The 20959-nt window shown below is 37.0% G+C and overlaps 3 protein-coding genes and 1 pseudogene across 5 annotated transcripts; 2 read left to right on the top strand and 2 right to left on the bottom strand.

The window, feature by feature from the left end:
* Window positions 1-886: 886 nt before the first annotated feature.
* On the top strand, window positions 887-3154 carry LOC132298414 (pentatricopeptide repeat-containing protein At4g14190, chloroplastic-like; annotated as a pseudogene).
* A 495-nt stretch (window positions 3155-3649) lies between these two features.
* Window positions 3650-5933, bottom strand: LOC132273191 (uncharacterized). Its single transcript, XM_059774211.1, has 4 exons — window positions 5788-5933; window positions 4720-5281; window positions 4323-4479; window positions 3650-4278 (listed from the first exon to the last, which is right to left on the bottom strand). The coding sequence occupies exons 1-4, from the start codon at window positions 5931-5933 to the stop codon at window positions 3650-3652; spliced, it is 1494 nt and encodes a 497-aa protein (XP_059630194.1).
* A 519-nt stretch (window positions 5934-6452) lies between these two features.
* LOC132273183 (uncharacterized) lies at window positions 6453-7058 on the bottom strand. Its single transcript, XM_059774205.1, has one exon. It carries the CDS (start codon window positions 7056-7058, stop codon window positions 6453-6455), a length of 606 nt encoding a protein of 201 aa, XP_059630188.1.
* Window positions 7059-7387: 329 nt separating this feature from the next.
* Window positions 7388-11303, top strand: LOC132298382 (uncharacterized). 3 transcript variants are annotated; one of them, XM_059794974.1, is made up of 2 exons: window positions 7388-7607; window positions 9118-11303. In XM_059794974.1, exon 2 carries the CDS (start codon window positions 9932-9934, stop codon window positions 10748-10750), a length of 819 nt encoding a protein of 272 aa, XP_059650957.1. In that variant the 5' UTR covers window positions 7388-7607; window positions 9118-9931; the 3' UTR covers window positions 10751-11303. The 3 variants fall into 2 exon arrangements, 2 of the variants coding, with proteins under 2 accessions (XP_059650957.1, XP_059650958.1); XR_009479816.1 differs by lacking the exon at window positions 9118-11303 and adding an exon at window positions 8436-8629.
* The last annotated feature ends 9656 nt before the right edge of the window (window positions 11304-20959 follow it).

Below are 20959 nucleotides of genomic sequence, written 5' to 3'. Positions count from 1 at the left end.
CGATTCTTGGCTAAATCAGATCTGAACATATTTTAACGGCTTCTAAAAAATTAGAATCAGAATCATTGAGACTTGGAACTGAACCGTGAAAGACCCGTTCAATTTGGTTCCTAACCACAGCTTTTATTTTTTTATCTTTCAAAAAAAAAAAAAAAAAAAAACACACTCAACAACTCATACCAATAAAATGGATTTGACTTATCAAAGCAAATACTACTTTATATAACAAATGGACCATAATAAACTTCTCAACCATGAAATAAAATATATTTGTAATCTAAAAACGAATGAGCTATTATCCTTTTTTTTTTTTCGTGAAATAAATATAAAATTTAGAAAAAAAAAAATATCATTCGAGTGTAGCCTTATCTTTATGTGTAGCCTAAAAAACATATTTTTGTGCAACTGTGCGTGCTTTTATCTCTATGACATATTTTAAATTGTTGTTTATTAAAATTTAATATCTCTCTATATAATATATATTTAATTTATGGTTCGGTTCAGTTTACTTCTGATCTAATGAATGGATAATTGGAACCGAAACAGTAAACTAACGGTTCCTCATTTTAGAACCGGAACCAGAATCAAACTATAAAATAACTATGCTTGTGATGGTTTGGTATCATTCCTACCCGTTTCACTATTTCAACAGTTCTTTGTGCAACCCTAAATTTTGTAGTAACAATAATAAGAAGAAGGCCCGACCCAACCTCATTTGGGCTCTGTGCAAAGTGTGGGCTGCCCACAGATCATAGACCGGGTCAGCTCTTACTACAAATTCTGGGTCAGCCCAACAAATTGGAGGGAGCCATATGGGCCATTCTGGGTAGATCTAGAACCATATATATGCCTATAATTTGTTGACAGAGAATGAAAGCAGGGACATATGGATACGCTATTAACTCTAGAAATCTCCCGCAAAACGACACCGACATGGAAATTAAACGGCAGCAGCGGCAATAACAACGGCCTCCCCAAAACCCCATTCACAAAAACCCTAAAAACACCCCCCAAAGTGTCTATAAATCCTTCTTCTGCTTCGCTTCTATTGAAAAGGAAATCATATAATGGAAAGCCTAACAAGAAGAATTCCACTAAACAAACAACCCCCCTCCTGGAAAAATCCCATGAAAATCAGAGAATCAGGACCTTACCTGAAAGGTTCAGAAAGGAAGATTCAAACCCACTTCAGACACTCAAACATGATGGAGATTGGACCAATCACCAGTTTTGGGCTGTCATCAAATTTCTCAAACAAACCGCAAGATCCAAGGAGGCTATTCAGGTCAGCACCCCGCATTCTCTATAGATGTATGTATGCATGTATAACATTATATATTTTTGTATATATCAATATAGTTGACTTCTTTGCTGGAAATTCTGGTAGTATATTTTTTGGGTTTTTCCAAGATTCTGCTCTATGTGGTTGTTGGGAGTTTTACATTGTTTGGTTGCCTGGAAAACTTAGGGAACGGATAGAGAAATGAAATTATTGGATCTTATACTTGTTTGTTTGGTTTCTGAAAAATCGAAAGAGTAACCACAATTCATCCACATGTTGGTACTTCCTATGAACTGAACACTGAACAGAGATTCTTGTTTTCTCTGGCGCCAAATAAAGAATAAAATTTTCTGCTTTAGATTCTTTTACTTTCGCAATTTACTCAGCAATCAAACAATGGAAAGAACACAATGGGTTTTTGTGGGACTGGCAGTGTTGAATAGAAGTCTGAAGTATGTTGTGGACAGGTGTTTGGTTTATGGAAGAACACGAATGAATCGCGAATTAACGAATTGAACTATGAGAAGATTATAAGGTTCTTAGTTGAGGAGGGACTAATGGAAGATGTGGTATTGGCATATGAAGAAATGAAGAATCATGGACTTAAACCTTCGGTGGAGATCTATAATTCATTGATTTATGGCTTTGCCAGAAAAGGGAGGTTTGAAGATGGTTTGTTTTATCTGAAGCAGATGGAGGAAATCAATTTAAAGCCAGATACAGAAACCTACGATGGGCTCATTGAAGCTTATGGGAATCATGGAATGTATGATGAGATGGCCAAGTGTGTGAAGAAGATGGAATCCGATGGGTGTATACCTGACCACATTACATATAACTTGCTTATCCAGGAGTTTTCACGAGCTGGGCTGCTCAAAAGAATGGAGAGAGTGTATCATATTTTAATTTCAAAAAGAATGGATTTGCAGTCATCGACATTAGTATCAATGCTTGAGGCATATGCTAACTTTGGAATCTTGGACAAGATGGAGAAGGTATATAAAAGGGCTTTGAACTCAAAACGCTTTTGAAAGAGGACTTAATTCGGAAATTGGCTAGATTTTATATTGAGAATCACAGGTTTTCTAAATTAGATGACTTGGGACTTGATCTTTCTTCTAAAACTGGCATGACTGATTTTGTTTGGTGTTTGCGCCTGCTTTCTCATGCTTGTCTTTTGAGCCGTAAAGGCATGGATTCGATTCTTCAGGAGATGGAATTCGAAAAAATACCATGGAATGCAAGCATTGCAAACATCATCTTGTTAGCTTATTTGAAGATGAAAGATATGAAGCAGTTGAAAGTCGTACTGTCAGAGCTGCCTGCTCGATATGTGAAACCTGATATTGTCACTGTTGGAATCCTATATGATGCATTTAGGGTCGGTTTTGAAGGAAAATGGGTTCTAATGACATGGAGAAAAATGGGATTTCTTGATGAGGCTGTTGAAATGAACACTGATGTTATTGTTCTTACTGCATTTGGAAAGGGGCATATCCTTAGAAGTTGGGAAGAGAGCCACTCCCTTGAACCCAAAGGAAGACAAAAGAAAGTATGGACATATCACCATGTGATCAATTTGTTTTTCAGACACGATAAAAGGCCTTCTCAATTAATTGGTGTTGAATAAAGTTAGATACCTGGCCTGTAATGATTTTTGTAAATGTTGAGACCTCTCTAGGTGGACCAGAACCAATTTTTTCTACTGGTATCATTCAGGACTAGAAAATCGAAAGCTGGAGGAATTTTTTTATTTTTATTTTTTCTTCTTCTGGGGCAATGCCAACTGCCATGTATTACTTAAGAAATTCTTATAAAGCATTGAAACTCATATATTGACATTTTATGATTCTGTGGAAATTTTTATTTCAATTTTCAGCCCTGCTGCTGTTGTATTTCTCCATGTCTTTCTGATATCTCTTATGTTTTCCATTTATGTTTTAGGATCCATTGAATGGATGGACATTTGGAATAAGATAGATCAGACTTTGAGGATTTGTGAGGTGTAGCTTAAATTTACATTTGATAACTCATATTTCAATAAGATATGTGAATAGATTTGGAAGACATTTGGATTTGAAAGCAAAAGGTACAAGACATTAATTGAAATCTAGGCTAAGAAAGATTACAAATTTTGAATTCGGAAGCGGGAAATGATTTACACAAAATGATCTAGAATTCCAAGTAAATAAATTAATAGATTTTCTCAAGGCAAACATAAAATTTAATAACCAGTACAACAGCACTTACAACTGAGGTCTGAAGCCAAACCAATACAGTCTATGCTAAGTCTTCATGCTGATTTAAAGAAAAATGGAAATTTACACAATTAGCATAAAGAATGAACATGGACATGCCTTATGTTAACTAAATTTGAGGAGCTTCTTGGTCACCCTTGCCATGTCTTACATCAACTGAACTTGACACTCTTCTTAGTCTGCGAATAGCTACGAAAGCTAGGATAAGAATGATCATCAGAATGCAGGATCCCATGATTAGACAAACTTTACCAGCTTTATGAACGATTTTCTCTTCTAACTTATCTGGAGTAATTGCGGAAATAGAAACAGCAATAGCTACCATAACGGGTACAATTGTCAAGCACATGATCCCAATCAAAGCCCAAAATGTAGCTTGGTTCTTGAAGGCGGATTCAGTAATGAGCATAAAGATTGTGGTTAGAGATGTACAGAAACCCATTAGATTAGCAATATAGAAATATGCATATGGTCCTGGATGGTTATAAGCCATTACAGCATCCCCTGCCTTGTGTGGATTTGGCACAGGGCTACCCTGGAAATTTTCGGTTGAGTCATCTTGCCACACACCTCCTGGAGGGTTTATAGCAGTTTGTAAAGTCATTGTCGCGATTAGAGACACCACCAACATTATCAAATTCCGCTTCTCCGCCAGCCACTCCCTCGTAGTATTAGTACCGCCACTATGTTGCAAATCGTTCATCAATGGTGTACTTTGAGCATGTACACCTAAGAGCACTGAGTTAGGGGTAATGGTTCCAATTTCATTACCAGACAGCAACCTTTGGCTCTTAATACTCCAGCTTGTCGAAGTGATTCTCCAATGTCCAAATCTTTCACATCTCTCCGACTCTGTGCTAAAATGTCCAGTGCTGTCAATCTATTGACATTGACCTCATGTACCTCTATTCTGGTGCTTGAGAGCAAATACTTTACCATCTGCATAAATCGATTTCCACATTCACGAAAGAAATTCGAATTTAAATAGCAGCACAACATTTTGGCTCAACGAGATGCAGTATAAATAGCCTAACAAACTTGAAAGTAAGAAATGTAGTGATCTCTCACTCGTTGAATAACTAATCTTCTAAAGTAACATTTTTATTGTATTACACCTTATACAAAGAAAAATACTTTAGGCAATGGCTACATTGTGAGCAAGAAACATAACATTCATACCTCAATTTGTTTATCCGCCACTGCTTGATGTAATATTGTGTTTCCATACTCATCCTTAGAATTAGCGAACTCTTCATCATTCATCTTCTGCACTAATAGCTTCAATGTCTCTAATTGATTGTGCTGCACACATAGATGCATTATATTGGTCTTTCCATGGTCCAATGGTGCTCGAGCTGCATTGGGACTTGTTTGAACCAGCTCGTTTAAGACATTGAATCGACCATTAATGGCAGCAAGATGAAGACGGTTTCTGCCATCTTGAACAAGAAAACCGCGCATCTCAGGTTTGGCCAACAATAATGCTTTCACTATTTCTAAGTGTCCATTAGCCGATGCCAAGTGAAGAGGTGATGATAATTGTGAATCGAACTCTCCAGCAAGCTCAGGTTTTCGTTCTAGAATTTCTTTTACAAAATCTACATGCCCGCGCAGTACTGCCACATGCAAGGTAGTTTCGTCGGAACAACTAATCTCGATAACTTTATCAAGAACCTCTGGATCTTCTCCGAATAACTCATGCAACGATGGTATACTCCCTTCTACTGCTGCATCATAAAGTCTGCTCCATTCTCTCTCTCACACACACACATTGTTCTTTATGAACAAGACAATGTTCAGAAGAAGCTTAAGCTCGGCTTAGAGATTTTGTACGTAGATACAAATATATAAGCAGTCATATATATATATATCTATAAACAAATTCATATGTATAAACTAACCGATCCAGAAATATATTTAAAAGGAATTGCTGGTGATTGTTGTTGAATCTTTGTCGTGATTGCACTACGGAATGCTGATCTTCATTTGCTGTGGCAACATCAATATCCTCTTAGTCATGAAAGAAAGAGACTGGTGTGTGTGTGTGTTATAGAGAGAGGCTGGCGTTGATACATAGGCTTATTTGGTTGATTGGCGTTAGCTCTAAAGTTTGTGTATGTGTGTGTGTGTGTATATATATATATACACATTTGAAAAACATGTGGATTTGAAAGCAAAAGCTGGATGGAATTAATTCAAATCTGTGCTCCTTTGCTCTATCCTTTTTCTTGGTTCTCCCAATCTTACTCCACAAGATTATCATCATCCACTCTTGCGATGATTCTCAACTGAAACAATAACATTATTGGATCACGAGTTCTTTTACTTAGGATTGCAGATGAACCAAGTTGAGGCGCGTCGAGTAATAGCTGCTCAAGCTCTAGTCCATCCATCAGTCTACAAGATTGTTCGATCAAACTTTGAGCCGAGCTTCCACATTACTGCTCGAGCTCGAAATGAAGAATGTCTGTCAGAAAGAGAAGCCAACCAGAGAAATTTTGGCAATATCTATTTTTCAGTTTGGGAACTTTTGTGACTCCGAGAAGGATGATTGTGAGATATCATATGATTGCTTCTTCATCTAAACAATTGCACTTGTGTAGCATATTTGTTGAATTTGGAAGAAGGAATTCCTTTTCTGAGTGATTTACACAAAATAACCAAGATTTCAGAATAAATCAAGTTAAAATAAATCAAGACAAGCATAAGTTTTACAAGCCAGTACAATCGAGGTCTTAAAGTGCTGTTTAAAAGACAAATGGAAATGCACACACTTGACTTTAACAATGAACTTTTGACATTCCTCATGTCAACTGAATTTGAGGTGATTCATGGTTTCCATTGGCATGGTTTACATCAACTTGATGAGGAGCTTCTTGATCTCCTGTGGCATGGTCTACATCAACTGGAATTTAAGGAGCTTCTTGGTCTCCATTGGCATGGTTTACATCATCTGAACTTGAACGTCTTCTTTGTCTGCGACGTATGACTAAGAGAATCCTTGCCAAAACTGCTATAACAGCTATCACCAGAAAGCAGGAAATCAGAATTAGCATTTTACCAGTTTGACGACTAATATATTTCTTGTACTGCTTTGGAGTAATTGCATTAAGAGAAACAATAGCAACTACCAAAACTGATGTACTTGTCATGCACATGAACACAATCATAATTGCGTTCAAAAACCTCGAAAAATAGTTATTTCTGAACACTAATCCAGTGATGAGCATGATGATTGTGTATAGAAACATAACAAAACTCAATGAGTTGGCTATATAGAAAGCTGTGTATGCACTTAGATGGTTATAAGGCATAACAGCATCCCCTGCCTTGTGTGGATATGGCACAGGGCTACCCTGGAAATTTTCAGTTGAGTCATCTTGCCACACACCACCTGGAGGGTTTATAGCAGCTTGGAAGGTCATTGTCGCTGTTAGGGACGCCACCAACATTATCACGTTTCGCTTCTCCGCCAGCCACTGCCTCAGAGTAACACCACCATGTTGCAAATCTTTCATCAATAGTTTTTTTTATCATCTAAACCTAAGGGTGGAGATGTGATAATTCTAATTTTCAGCATTTTAGAATTTTCTGAAAATTTGTTAATGCAAGGGCATTTTCGTCTTTTCACTTTACCATCCGGGTTTGTGGTTTGGTCCAGTTACATTTCCTACATTTTAATTTATGTGGTGATGTAGCATTTGTATGGTGCAATTGTGTATTTGTGGTGTAATTAGAGACAAAAAAATAAAGAGAAAAGGAAAATAATTTCAAGTGGGGCCCACCACTAACTTATTTGGCTAAGAAATCATTTTTTCTCTCTCATTTTCTTTCTCTTTCCCGTATGCTCTCTCTCCCTCTCGGTTCCTTCTCTTTTTCTTTCATTTTGGAGACAAACTTTGAGATTTGATTACTCAATTATCTTTCATCGGATTTAGGAACCGTTTGAGGCGAAACGAAGCTTATAGCGAGCTCTACGCATCCATACTATCAATTTCCAGATTTGAGCCTTCCTTGGAGCTCGAATTTGGAGGACCTATTCTAGGGATTTTGGCTTGGATTGTGAGGTAGGGACATCTTAAGCCATGGAATCTTGCTCTATAATGAATCATGCTCCTCTATGTGTGTTATAGCATGTTTAATTGTTGTTGATTTTGATTAAAATGATTTAATTGACAACATGCTAGTTATGTAAATGTGTATAACATGGTTGAATGAAAAGTATGTCTATGTGATGGTTGTTTACATTTTTTTTTTTTTTGAGGTTACTAACATGTTATAATGATGCCATGAGAACATGCTTATTTATTATTGTGCTAAGTTCCCATTTGTCAATATATTGAGATCATGACATGAGCCTACATCTCATTGGGTTGCATTAAAAAGGGAAGTGGTTGTCTTGAAATGAAAATGGGGATTTAGGAATGAATGTTTTGGAAAAAAAAAAAATTGGTTTTGACAAACCCGGTCGCTGCGGGGTTACCAACGGGCCGCAGGTTAATGTAGCCTAGGGAGGACTAGGGAGAGTATCCTAGCGTGGCTGAGCTATTCGGGCCCCTCGACGGCGCCACGGGGTCACCAAGGGCCTAGGGACGGTAGCCAATCCTCCTCTCGTCGCGGCGGGGTTACCAAAAGGGGTTACATTAACTTTGAACGTGATGGTTTTGAGAATGAAAACGGGGAGTGACTTTAGCATGCATTGCATCTCACTCCATTTGCATTTGTGTGTGATTGAATTTAACTTGTACTTGTAATTATTTTTCCCCTTCAATGCATGTCCCTAATCTCCCATTGGCCTATGCTTTATTTTGATTCACTAGGACACAAGAATTGTGTCTTAAGTGTCACCTGCTGAGCTATATGCTCACCGCTATATCTATATATATTTTTTTCAGGTCTTGGAAAGGAACTGGTGGATGACAACCCACCTCAAGCTTGAACGGCGTTAGAAGTCCACTTTTGTATCTTTGTATATTCCCCATTATTTTGTAAAACACTAGAAGTGCAAAGATGTATAATTATTTTGTGGAACTTTGTCATGTAATATAACTAAAGTATTGATGATGTTTTGGATGGGGATTTGATAGTATGCAACTTGTTGATGAATGGATGGATAATCCTAGTTTGAAGCATTGTCTAGATTAGTTGGTTGTATCATTATCTTTTGTTACCGTGAATTCGGAATTTGAGCCATGACAGGTTAAAAATGCAATTAAACAGGTTGTGATAGGCCTATTTTTAGGGGAGGTCATGCCGAATTTTTTTTTGTTTAAAAAGTATTAGTTTTGAGTCGTTACAAATTTGGTATCAGAGCAAAGGTTCAAAAACCTTTAGGACGACGGGTAGAGGCCTACTTAGGGTCACATGGAATGTTGTTTGTGTTGCTTACTTGACTACTTGCTACGTGATATCTTACTTAAATGAGCATGCTTAACTGCCTATGTGCTTACTGCTTCCTTGTTTATGTTAAAATGTTTCTTGCATAGTCTTGCATGCTAAGTGTTGTACGGTATCAATTCTTGTTGAGTCGTCCACAGTCTTAGTGTCATGTTTCTGAATCGTTTTCTCGTTTTATAGCACGATGTCACGGCGTGAGGAACCTAGAGAAGTTGGCCCTAGGCCAACAAGGGGTGATGTTGGTGAGAGCTCCAGCTCGAATCCGGAGGAGCTAAATGATGAGAACATGCTTCTTAGGGACTTGATTCCCCCAAGAGCTGTTCCCCCAAGAAGAGAGAATGTTGAAACACCCGTACCCGTAGAAGTGGGTGAAGGTTCTGTGGCACTGGAGTTTAATCGTTTGTTGCAAAATGTCGTGAGGGCAACGATTGCTGCTCAGTCGCAGTCGGCATCACAACCTACAGTTCAAGTTGAGGAGACGCCAGCTCAGAAGCGTCTCAAGATCATAAAAGGGTTTTCTCAGTTGATGCCGGTAGTGTTTGAGGGCAGTGCGGATCCAATGGTAGCAGATGACTACTTGGATCAAGTTGAAACCCAACTAACCTCAATGGATGTGAAAGAGGATCACTTGAAGATCATCCTAACAACTTACAAGTTTGCTATGGATGCCAAGGTTTGGTGGAAGTCGATCACTAACCAGTACAAGATTGAAGAGATGAGTTGGGACAGGTTCAAGGAGCTGTTTTATGAGAAGTATTTTCCGCTTTCCAAAAGATGGGAGTTACAAGACCAGTTTCATAATCTTATTCAAGGGAACATGTCAGTGGCGGAGTATGAGAACAAGTTCACCTCACTCTCCCGTTTTGCTCCAGAAGTGGTGAGAGATGAAGCTAATAAGACTCGGAAGTTTGTTTCCAGTCTTAATGATCAGATGAGGCCGTTGATCATGGCATAGTTCATTAAGGTTTATTCTGAAGCAGTGGAAAGGGCTTTGATGTTGGAGGCTGATAATAAAGAGAAAGATGCAAGAAGAGAACAATGGAAGCAAAAGAGGGGTGCAGGGCTATCTTCAGAGGGATCTTCTTGGAAGAAGAACAAGGGTGGTTCATCTCAGTTTCAGGGACAACAGTCTACAAGATCTGCTCCTACCACTCCTATGCCAGCTGGATCTGACAGGAGTGCAGTTGTTTGTTATCAGTGTCAGCAGCCTGGGCATTACAAGTCCAGTTGTCCGATGAGATCGTCTTCAGTTTCGTCAGCTCCGAAGGCTTGTTATGGGTGTGGCCAGCAGGGTCACTTGATTCGTGATTGTCCAGGCCAGGGAGCAGGCACAGGTAGTGGCAGGGGGTCACGACAGAGGCCGTCTCAGTCGGCTATAGTTCAGTCAGGTTTCAGACCGCCACCACCACAGCCTGCCATGTCTTCACAGGGTTCACGGTCAGTTAGGAAGGATACTCCTACTATGTCAGTGCAGCAGTCAGGTGTTCAGGTTGGCAGTCCTCAGGCACAGGTACCACAGGGACGTGTTTTTGCACTGGCACAGACCGATGCATCTTCTGGACCGTCAGTTCTTCGAGGTATATTTCTAGTGTTTGGTTGTTGGGCCCGTGTTTTGTTTGACTCTGGTGCATCTCATTCTTTCATTTCATCATCATTTGCACTTGCATCGGGGTTGGAAGTTAGTTTATTGGAACGGGCGTTGAGTGTCGATACGCCAGTTGGGGTTTCAGTGTCTTTGAGCCGAATTGTGCGGGAGTGTCCCATTGTGATAGTCGGGTGGACTTTCGTGTTTGACTTATCCTCCTGGAGATGACTAGCTTTGATGTCATTCTCGGGATGGATTGGTTGGCTTCATTTCATGCCACGATCGACTGTTACAGAGGAAGGGTTATAGTTTGTACTTCCGAGGGAGACTATTTCTTTTTCGTGGGAGATCGGAGTGATTCCCACATTTCATCGTTTTATGGAGTTCGTGGACGAAGTCATGGTGATTACTTCTTGGCTAGCCTTATAGCCGAAGAAGATGATGTTGGGAAAGAGGATTATCCTGCGGTTGTTTGTGATTTTCTGAACGTGTTTCCGGAGGATTTGACAGAGTTGCCTCCACACCGAGGAGTGGAGTTCTCTATTAATTTGATGCCAGGTACCGCGCCGATTTCTATGGCACCATATCGAATGGCCCCAGTTGAATTGGATGAATTGAAGAGGCAGCTTGATGATTTGAGGATGAAAGGTTTCATCCGACCGAATGTGTCACCGTGGGGCGCACCGGTCTTATTTACTAAGAAGAAAGATGGATCTTTGAGGTTGTGCATTGATGCGACCCGAGCGTGTGCACAAAATAATGCACAACACTTTGGTTTTGGAAATGGTATCAAGCGGGCATCATAGTTTACATTTGTAAACCGCTAGACACTTATACTATGTAGTATGAAGTGAGAAGGGATCGAACCCAAGGGATTCAACACGTGTTGGGATTAAACTTGATTTTAATGCTAATTAGATTGTAAAAGAGAGAAGAGAGAGAGAGAGAAAGAGTGTGAGAGAAAAATATTTTGGTGGAGTGATTAAACTAAAATTCAATTAAAAGCATGAAAACAGAAATGACATTAAACTAAGAATTAAAGAGATAGGAAGAGAGTCTTAGGGTTAGGATTCACCACTAAGCCCATGCAATTAACCATATGCTTTCAATTAATGGGGAATTTATTAGTGTAATTATAGATATGGTCACATTATCATCACAAATCACAATTGTAAGCATAGATTATCAACATCAAGAATGAATTGTCTACCTAATGACAATTAAACTAAAGTGTAGAACCCATTCAAGACTACGTCATAACCCACCATACACATTCACAAATGTATCCAATAAGAGCACACATTAATCAAGAAGATAATACTAATTGTAATTAGAAGCATGGATTAAAATAATCAAGCACAGATTGCCTACTTTACTACAATTAACTAATGACAAATAAGCTAATTTGTAAAACAATCTATCATGATTAAGCCTTTATCCATCAAATTAATTGACAATTGTATCAACTAAGTCTCATGCTATGGCCATCACTAAACACAACTAAAAGAAGTATCTAGTATAGAGTATAATTCTAAATCAATCATACCTAGACATGCAATTTTCATATAGAATCAATGGAAGAATTAAATTCTAATCATCTAATGAAGAATAAAATCCCTAATTAATCATACATAGACATACAATCAATTGGAGATTTCAATGGAAGAATTTATCAATACAAACCCTAATTTATCAAATCAAGCATGTATATATTAAGAAATCGCAAGGCCAAACAATTTAATTACAACATAATAATTCTCCAAGAAAAGAAATACAAAGGTTAGGGTTACATGAACTTAGGGCTCATCCAAGCCCTAAGTGAAGAACTAGCTCATGGAGGAGATGATCATGGTGTCAACAAGTCCTATCTCCATCTTTTGGCCCTTCTTTTTCTTCCTTCAACTGTAGACAAAGCCTCTGTAAAAAATATTCTTGAAACCCTCGCTTTTTTTCTTTCTTTCGTTTTCTTCCAGAGAGAACGATATCACGATACAGATTAAAAAATAATAATCAAAACTTAATTCCCCAAATAATAAATCACTAAACTAATAAATACTAACCCTAAAAACAATGGGCCTCACTGGGCTTAAGTAATAAACCTATTAAAGTCCACTAGGTTACAAAATAAGCCCAAACATTAAAATAAAAATATGCAATGTTGCCAAGTCCTGGGGGATTGATCCCCCACCCTGGGGGATCGATCCCCCAGAGTTGGAAAATTCCTTTAAGCCTTATTCAGCTCCATTTTTGCCCCGGGCTATTTGATTTGCTTCTCCATCTTTGGGAACATCATCAAAGGCCCGAGATTGACCGCTTTGTGCCATTTTCTGAAAATCTTTGCTTAACTCCAAAAAGGCTTAATTGGACCGTTCTTAGCTCATTTTAACTTTATTGCCCTGAAATACATATAAACATAAATTAGGACTAAAACATAAACTTAAGATAGATGCAAAGACTGAAATACCCTAGCTTAGGTGCTGAAATGTGTAACATTTAAGCACTTATCACACCCCCAAACTTAAATATTGCTAGTCCCTAGCAATGAACTACAACATGGAAATGAAACAAACATATATACAATTATGAACTAATTAAGCAAATAAAGATAACACCACTTTCGTATGGATCACGGTTGCATTTAGCATATGCAACAAGCCTTTTAAACCCCTAGGTTACCCCTAGTGGACGAGTGAAGTCTCGTGAGGGTTTCCAGAAATGGTACCCACAAACATCAACAGCTCTTTCTTACTTGAGAAGTAACGACACATATCAAATAAGTGTTTAAAGTAGACTACTTCAAGTATGCAAATTTCTGCCATTTCTAAGCTATTCTCAATATTTCAACATCATGTAAACAAAAATGGTCCTCCACACATCAAGCAAGTTAATCATGCAAATTGAATCAATTTTATCATCCTTTTTTAGTGAACCGGCATCAAAATGTGTTGCTATCCTAGCAAATCAAAGTAATGGCATAGCCTTACCCTCAAACTAGCATACAGATATAGTACCAGACATCAAGACATTGAATGAACCTTGTTATTCAATCAAACATTTTTTTTATTTATTTGATTTCATCAATTATATATATATATATGTATGACCATGTGCAATGTCCAAGTTCTTTAAGCTCTCTAATCACCCCATGTAACAAGCGTTGAGCCAACGACTCCCAAACCAGATGGTCTTAGGGCGTTAAGTATAAAGACACTCCTAAGGGCGTAATGACTAGGCTATGAACTCAAACTAATCATACATCTTACATTCTTTTCTTGTCTTCCTTTTTAATCAGTTGACATGCTGAAAGAATGCAGTTTTTTTTTTTTTTTTTTTGTTCCTCACCTTTGGTGAGTGCTTTTATTTCTTTTCTTTGCAAAGTCATTTTATCAAGAATGAAAGCTTCCAAAGCATACTAGCTCAATTGGGATAAACCAAGACAATAATCAACTAAGCATGTACCCCACAAATTGAATGCTAGTGTGCGCAAGTGCAAGTGTAGAATTCTAGAATCAACTCTCAAAGCATTTTCAACTAACAAGATGATGTGTACAAACAAGACCAAACATGATATCAAAAATTAAAAATTTACCCCTAAATGGCATCCTAGAGCATACAAGAAGTATTAGACTTTAACAACTTGTTTTTTAAAAGTATTATGCTTCAAAAGTTCAAAATCATTGCCAAATACATCTCAAATTGCATCATGCATTTAAAACTCGACTTAAAATAGAATGAAGCATGATAACCTTACCCCCAAACTTAAACTGTACATTATCCTCAATGTGCAAAGAGAACAATGAAAAATGATGGAAAGAGTATATCGTGATGGCAAAGATTATGAAGTCCAGCAATGATCCAGTAGGAAAGATGTCTCCCCCAAACTTGGATGCAAAAACCTAGCCGTAGAACCATACTAGCAAACTCACATCAAATATCATATAGGATAAGCAATGCATACAATCAAAAACAATATAGAACAGGATGCAAAGAGATATGAGATGAAACCCTGGATAAAAGATGAACATGTATAACCAAACATAAGGATATACTAGTAACATATTTTTTATTTTTTTTATTTTTTTTTGTGAAAAAGAATAAGTATACAAGACATAATAAATAAATAAATAAATAAATAACATGGACTAAATTTAATGTCTTTAGTAAGACGGAATGCGACTTTGAAAAATTTTGAAATTTTTTTTTTTTTGGTCATTTTAAAAGAAATAATTAAATAAATAAAAACATTATTTCAAAATCTATTGAATTGGTTTTTTTTTTTTTTTTTAATTATTTATTTAGTTTGAGTCAACAATTTAATTAATTTTTTTTTTAAATTTTTTTTTTGTTTTTTTTTTTTTTTAAATCAACAATTCAAATTTTTATTTTTTATTTTTTATCATGAATGGACATTTTTTTTTTTTTTAAATAATCAAGTCCATTTTTTTTTTTGTTTTTATTTATTTATTTTTAATCATCAATTTAACACTTTATTTTTTATTTTTTTAATTTTTTAAAGTTTGTTTTTTTTCTTATTTATTATTATTATTATTATTTAATTTAATTTTTTTCTTTTTTATTATTATTTAATTTTTTTTTCTTTTCTTTTCTTATCTTTTCTTTTTCTTTTTCTTTTTTTTTTTTATTTTTTTTTTTTAATTTTTTTTATTGACAACACGTGCTCGTCGGAGAATGAAGCACGGCCGGAAGGAACCTGCAAACTCGCCGGCGAAGATCCCAGTCGAAAGCGCCGGAGAGATCCAGCCAAAATTGCCAAAGAGACACAGCCGCGATGCCGGAGAACGAACAGCCGCGAATCGTTGACGAACCCAGCCGTGAATCGCTGAAAAACGAACAGATGGGACGCCGGAAAGACGAGCAGAGGCGACGCCGGAAGATGAATAGCCGCGTCGCCGGCGCAGCGAACAAGCTGGCGAAATCTCTACCCAATAGTGACGCCGTTGAACGACCTCTTCAACACGGTACAAGAGAGGATAGAACAGAGAGGATCGAATAGAGAGGATGGTCGAAGAACTTGGGTTAAGAGATTTGAGAGTTGGCAATGAATGCAGACGAGAGAGAGATGGGAAGGCAAGCTAATAGGCTCGATCCATCAGTTAAGGGGATCGATAATTTTAGACACAAAATTGGCCCTTCACTGTGGAATGAGAAAGTGGCGACATAGGTAAAAAGGGATCGATCCACGTGATTGGGGGATCAATCTACTTGGGACATTTTTTTGTTGCTCTCTGCCAAGATGGTGATCCATCTTTTGCTTTTTTTTTTTTTTTTTTTTTTTTTTTTTTTCTTTAATTTATATATTTTTTAATATATACACTAAAAATAAAAAATAAAAATAAAAATAATAACTAAAAAGAATATATACCCTGAAATGAAAAATAGATAAAAATAAAAATAATAAATAAAATTAAAATAAAATCACTTACCAACTTAAATTTTTTTTTTTAAGTAAAATTAAAAAGAAAAATATATATACTAAAATTAAATATATATAAAAATTAAAATTAAAATAATACTACTAAAAATTAAAATAAAATCAAATACCAACTTATCCTACCCATCACAACAAAATTTTTTTTTTTTTTTTCTTTTTGAATTTAAAAATACATAAATGTACAAAAGGAAAAGAAAACAAAATAATAATAAAATGCATTTTTTTTATTTTTTTTTATTTTTGAAAATTCTACGAACAACTAGTGTTTAACGTCTCTAGCAAGACGTTGGGGCGACTCACTAGTCGAAAGAATCAAAAACTGGATATGAGACATCCTCATTGATCCGTTTATCTATTTTCCCCAATGGATCTTCTCTCGCAACAATGAATACATCTCCCAAAAGAATGATTTGGAAAGAAATGGTGAAAGATGTAGTTTGTTTCCTCTCATCCACGGTTTTGAAAATAAAGTCTATAATGAGCGGCCTTGCACTTGGCAAGGTAATGTCTTTCAAAGGCTCGGTTAGATTATTAAGAAACTCAATCTCTTCATCATTTTTGTCAACTTCCACATTGATCACTTTCTCCTCCTTCACTAAGGTCGCCTCAATGACTTCATGCTCAATATTATAAGGAATGTCCTCATAAATTGGATTGGCCATTGGCGTACTTACCACTTCTTCCTCTTCTTGATAAGAAAGAGTACTTGCGATTGAAGGGAGAGGTTCTTTTGAGTTTTTCCATGGCGGGAAGTCTAAGATGGCTACGGAATCCATTAGAGAATTCACTTCATATATGGAGCTTTCAATGTCAAATGCATCCATGTTGAAGTGAGAGAGGCATGCCTCAAGAGGATCTTCAGAAGGAATGGAAGGAATGACTTCTTCAACAATTTCATCCAAGATATTAACCATGAAACACTCACCTTCATTGATAGGATGTTGGCTCGTGTTCAACACATTAAGCTTAACCATCATATTGCCAAAAGAGATGTCCATAATGCCGGATCTACAATTGATTGTCGCATTAGCGGTGGCAAGAAATGGTCTTCCTAAAATGATGGGAATGTAAGTGGTAGGATTGGAAACCGGCTCAGTGTCAAGCACAACAAAATCAACCGGGAAATAGAATTTGTCGACTTTGATGAGGATGTCCTCAACAATTCCCATTGGTTGTTTTGTAGACATATCGGCGAGTTGAGTAACTACCAAAGTTGGCTTAAGATTTCCCAAACCTAATTGAAGATACACGGAGTAAGGAATAACGTTAACACTAGCCCCTAAGTCAAGAAGTGCCCTTTTTACCTTATGGTTCCCTATGGTACAAGAGATGGTTAGAGCACCAGGGTCTTTGAACTTAGGTGGGGTGCTAAGCTTAATGATAGAGCTTACTTGCTCCGTGAGAAGTACTTTCTTTGGGCTTGGTCCCTTGTTCTTCTTCTTTTGAGTACACAAGTCCTTCAAGAACTTGGCATATGGTGGAATTTGGTGAATAGCATCAAGAAGAGGAAGGTTGATTTTAACTTGTTCAAAAACTTCCATCATGTCATGGATTTTTCCTTCTTGCCTCGAAAATGGAGTAGAGTTTAAAGCTTGAGGAAATGGAGCTTTTGGCTCATAAGGCTTCTCTACATGGGAGGAAGATGATGATGATGGAATTGGCTCCTTAATGTGACCATTTGACTCTAGTGAAGTAGGAATGGAATTGGGAATTGTAGACGAGCTAACACTTGGTTGCATTGGAACACTTATTTCACTAGGTCTCTCAACTTTATTATCAATTTTTCTCCCACTCCTCAAGGTGGAAATGGAGTATGCCTTTCGGTTAATCTCAGGTTGAATAGGCCCTTTCTCTTTTATTGATTTAGCCATTTGCCCAATTTGGGCTTCAAGTTTTGCAATTGATTGAGAATGTGAATGAAACACTTGATTTTCCTTTTGAAGATCACCCAAAGCTTCTAAAACCTTATCCTCAAAAGTGGGATTCCTAGGAGGCTCTTGAGGTGGATAAGAATAAGATTGATGATTTGAAGAATGAGAATTAGAGAATTGATTCACATTTGGAAGAGGATAAGATGGAGAGTGGTATGCTTGAGAATTTGCATTTCGGAGGTGGGGAGGCACATACTTTTCTTGGGAATTTTTATGAATAGGAGGAATGATACCTCCTCCTTGATTTCTCCAAGAAAAGTTAGGATCACTCCATCCAGAATTGTAGGAGTTAGAATTTGGATTACTTCCCGGATGAATGAAAACAGCATTGACTTGTTCTTGATACTCACTCGGAAAAACTTGTCCAAGAGGACAATTGAAAGTATTGTGAGTATAACTAGAGCAAGTCATGCACATCACATTTTGAGAATGGAAAGAGTTGGATGATTGAATTGCCGAGTTTTGGCTCAAAAGAAATTTATCAAACCTTTGAGTAAGATTTTTGACTTCGGCGGCAATTTCCATGGAACTTTCCACTTGAGAAAGACTAGAGGTTTTCTTCCCTCCTTCATTCAAGTTTTGGCCAAATCGGGACGATGAAGAACGATGCATTGAATTTTCGCTCATGCGATCAAAAAGATGCCACACATCATCTTCATTTTTGTCCAAATAGGCTCCTCCACATGAAGCATAAACCATACCTTTTTGGGTATCGGATAAGCTTTCATAGAAGTAACGAACTAATTGCCACTTAGGAATGTCGTGATGTGGACACTTCCGTAGCAAATCGTTCAAACGCTCCCATACTTCATGCAAAGGTTCTCCCTCATTTTGGGAGAATTCACAGATAGAAGCTCTCATAGCATCGGTTCTACTTGCGGGGTAAAATTTTTTTAGGAATTCATATTGTAGTTGAGCCCAAGATGTGATTGAATTTGCCCTCAAGTTATTGAACCAATATTTAGCCTTTTCCTGAAGAGTGAAAGGGAAAAGCTTCATTTTTAAGACTTCTTCCGGAAGGTCCGTGATTTTCACGGTTGAACAAACTTCCAAAAACTCATCCAAATGTTTATATGGTTCTTCATTGTTTACCCCATAGAAAATGGGGCACATTTGGATGGTTGCGGGCTTAATTTCATATGGGTTGCCCGAAAGTTTGGCAACCGGATGCATGTTGATGCATTGTATACATTGGGAGTGTAGTGATCCCGAAGAGATAATTGATGATTGGGGGGATTCACTACATGATCTTGAAGATGGATTGGCTTTATTGGAGGTTGTTGCACTTGATTGGGTTGTGGCAACACATTAGGATGGGGAATTCTCAAGGGTGGATGCCCATTAAGAGGGTAATACTCACCTAGATTATCCATATTCCCTAGATATTAAAATTAGTTTTCCATTAAGTGTGGGATAATCAAGAATGGGAAGAATTCTCCTAGAATTACCTCCTAACACCGAATGGATGATTCAAGATTAGACCACAACAACTTCACAACAAACCACAACAAAAATCAACAACAATTCACCACCTCCACATACGATGTTCCCATACTCCCATGTTATATCAATGTACAAAATTAAATTGCCTCCACACGGGCCGATGCTTTATGCTTGGACAAGAATTTAAACAATGTGATAGCCTCGACAAGGGCTATCTCGCAAGCATACAGAGAATTGAACAATTATAATAAAAGAAATTCAAGGAAGCTTACAAAAGTCCCTAGCAACAATGTTACAAAGGTGCTAAAATCCAATGCTTGCTCCTTTTCTTTTCAAGTACCTAATTGAACAAGGGGGATTAGTAAGAAAATAGTAATTTTAAGAAAACAATTAAATTAGCTCTAATGCCTAATTTAATTCCAACTAAACCGTTAATCCCTAGCAACGGCACCAAAATTATGATGCGACCCGAGCGTGTGCACAAAATAATGCACAACACTTTGGTTTTGGAAATGGTATCAAGCGGGCATCATAGTTTACATTTGTAAGCCGCTAGACACTTATACTATGTAGTATGAAGTGAGAAGGGATCGAACCCAAGGGATTCAACACGTGCTGGGACTAAACTTGATTTTAATGCTAATTAGATTGTAAAAGAGAGAAGAGAGAGAGAGAAAGAGTGTGAGAGAAAAATATTTTGGTGGAGTGATTAAACTAAAATTCAATTAAAAGCATGAAAATAGAAATGACATTAAACTAAGAATTAAAGAGATAGGAAGAGAGTCTTAGGGTTAGGATTCACCACTAAGCCCATGCAATTAACCATATGCTTTCAATTAATGGGGAATTTATTAGTGTAATTATAGATGTGGTCACATTATCATCACAAATCACAATTGTAAGCATAGATTATCAACATCAAGAATGAATTGTCTACCTAATGACAATTAAACTAAAGTGTAGAACTCATTCAAGACTACGTCATAACCCACCATACACATTCACAAATGTATCCAATAAGAGCACACATCAATCAAGAAGATAATACTAATTGTAATTAGAAGCATGGATTAAAATAATCAAGCACAGATTGCTTACTTTACTACAATTAACTAATGACAAATAAGCTAATTTGTAAAACAATCTATCATGATTAAGCCTTTATCCATCAAATTAATTGACAATTGTATCAACTAAGTCTCATGCTATGGCCATCACTAAACACAACTAAAAGAAGTATCTAGTGTAGAGTATAATTCTAAATCAATCACACCTAGACATGCAATTTTCATATAGAATCAATGGAAGAATTAAATTCTAATCATCTAATGAAGAATAAAATCCTTAATTAATCATACATAGACATACAATCAATTGGAGATTTCAATGGAAGAATTTATCAATACAAACCCTAATTTATCAAATCAAGCATGTATATATTAAGAAATCGCAAGGCCATACAATTTAATTACAACATAATAATTCCCCAAGAAAAGAAATACAAAGGTTAGGGTTACATGAACTTAGGGCTCATCCAAGCCCTAAGTGAAGAACTAGCTCATGGAGGAGATGATCATGGTGTCAACAAGTCCTATCTCCATCTTTTGGCCC

The sequence above is a fragment of the Cornus florida genome, unplaced genomic scaffold, assembly GCF_030987335.1.
Source record: "Cornus florida cultivar Cherokee Brave unplaced genomic scaffold, ASM3098733v1 CherokeeBrave_3.0.0_Hap2_Chr01, whole genome shotgun sequence".
In the NCBI taxonomy this organism is placed as follows: domain Eukaryota; kingdom Viridiplantae; phylum Streptophyta; class Magnoliopsida; order Cornales; family Cornaceae; genus Cornus; species Cornus florida.
The sequence above is the reverse complement of the archived record's forward strand: the minus strand, read 5'-3'. Positions and strand labels throughout refer to the sequence as shown.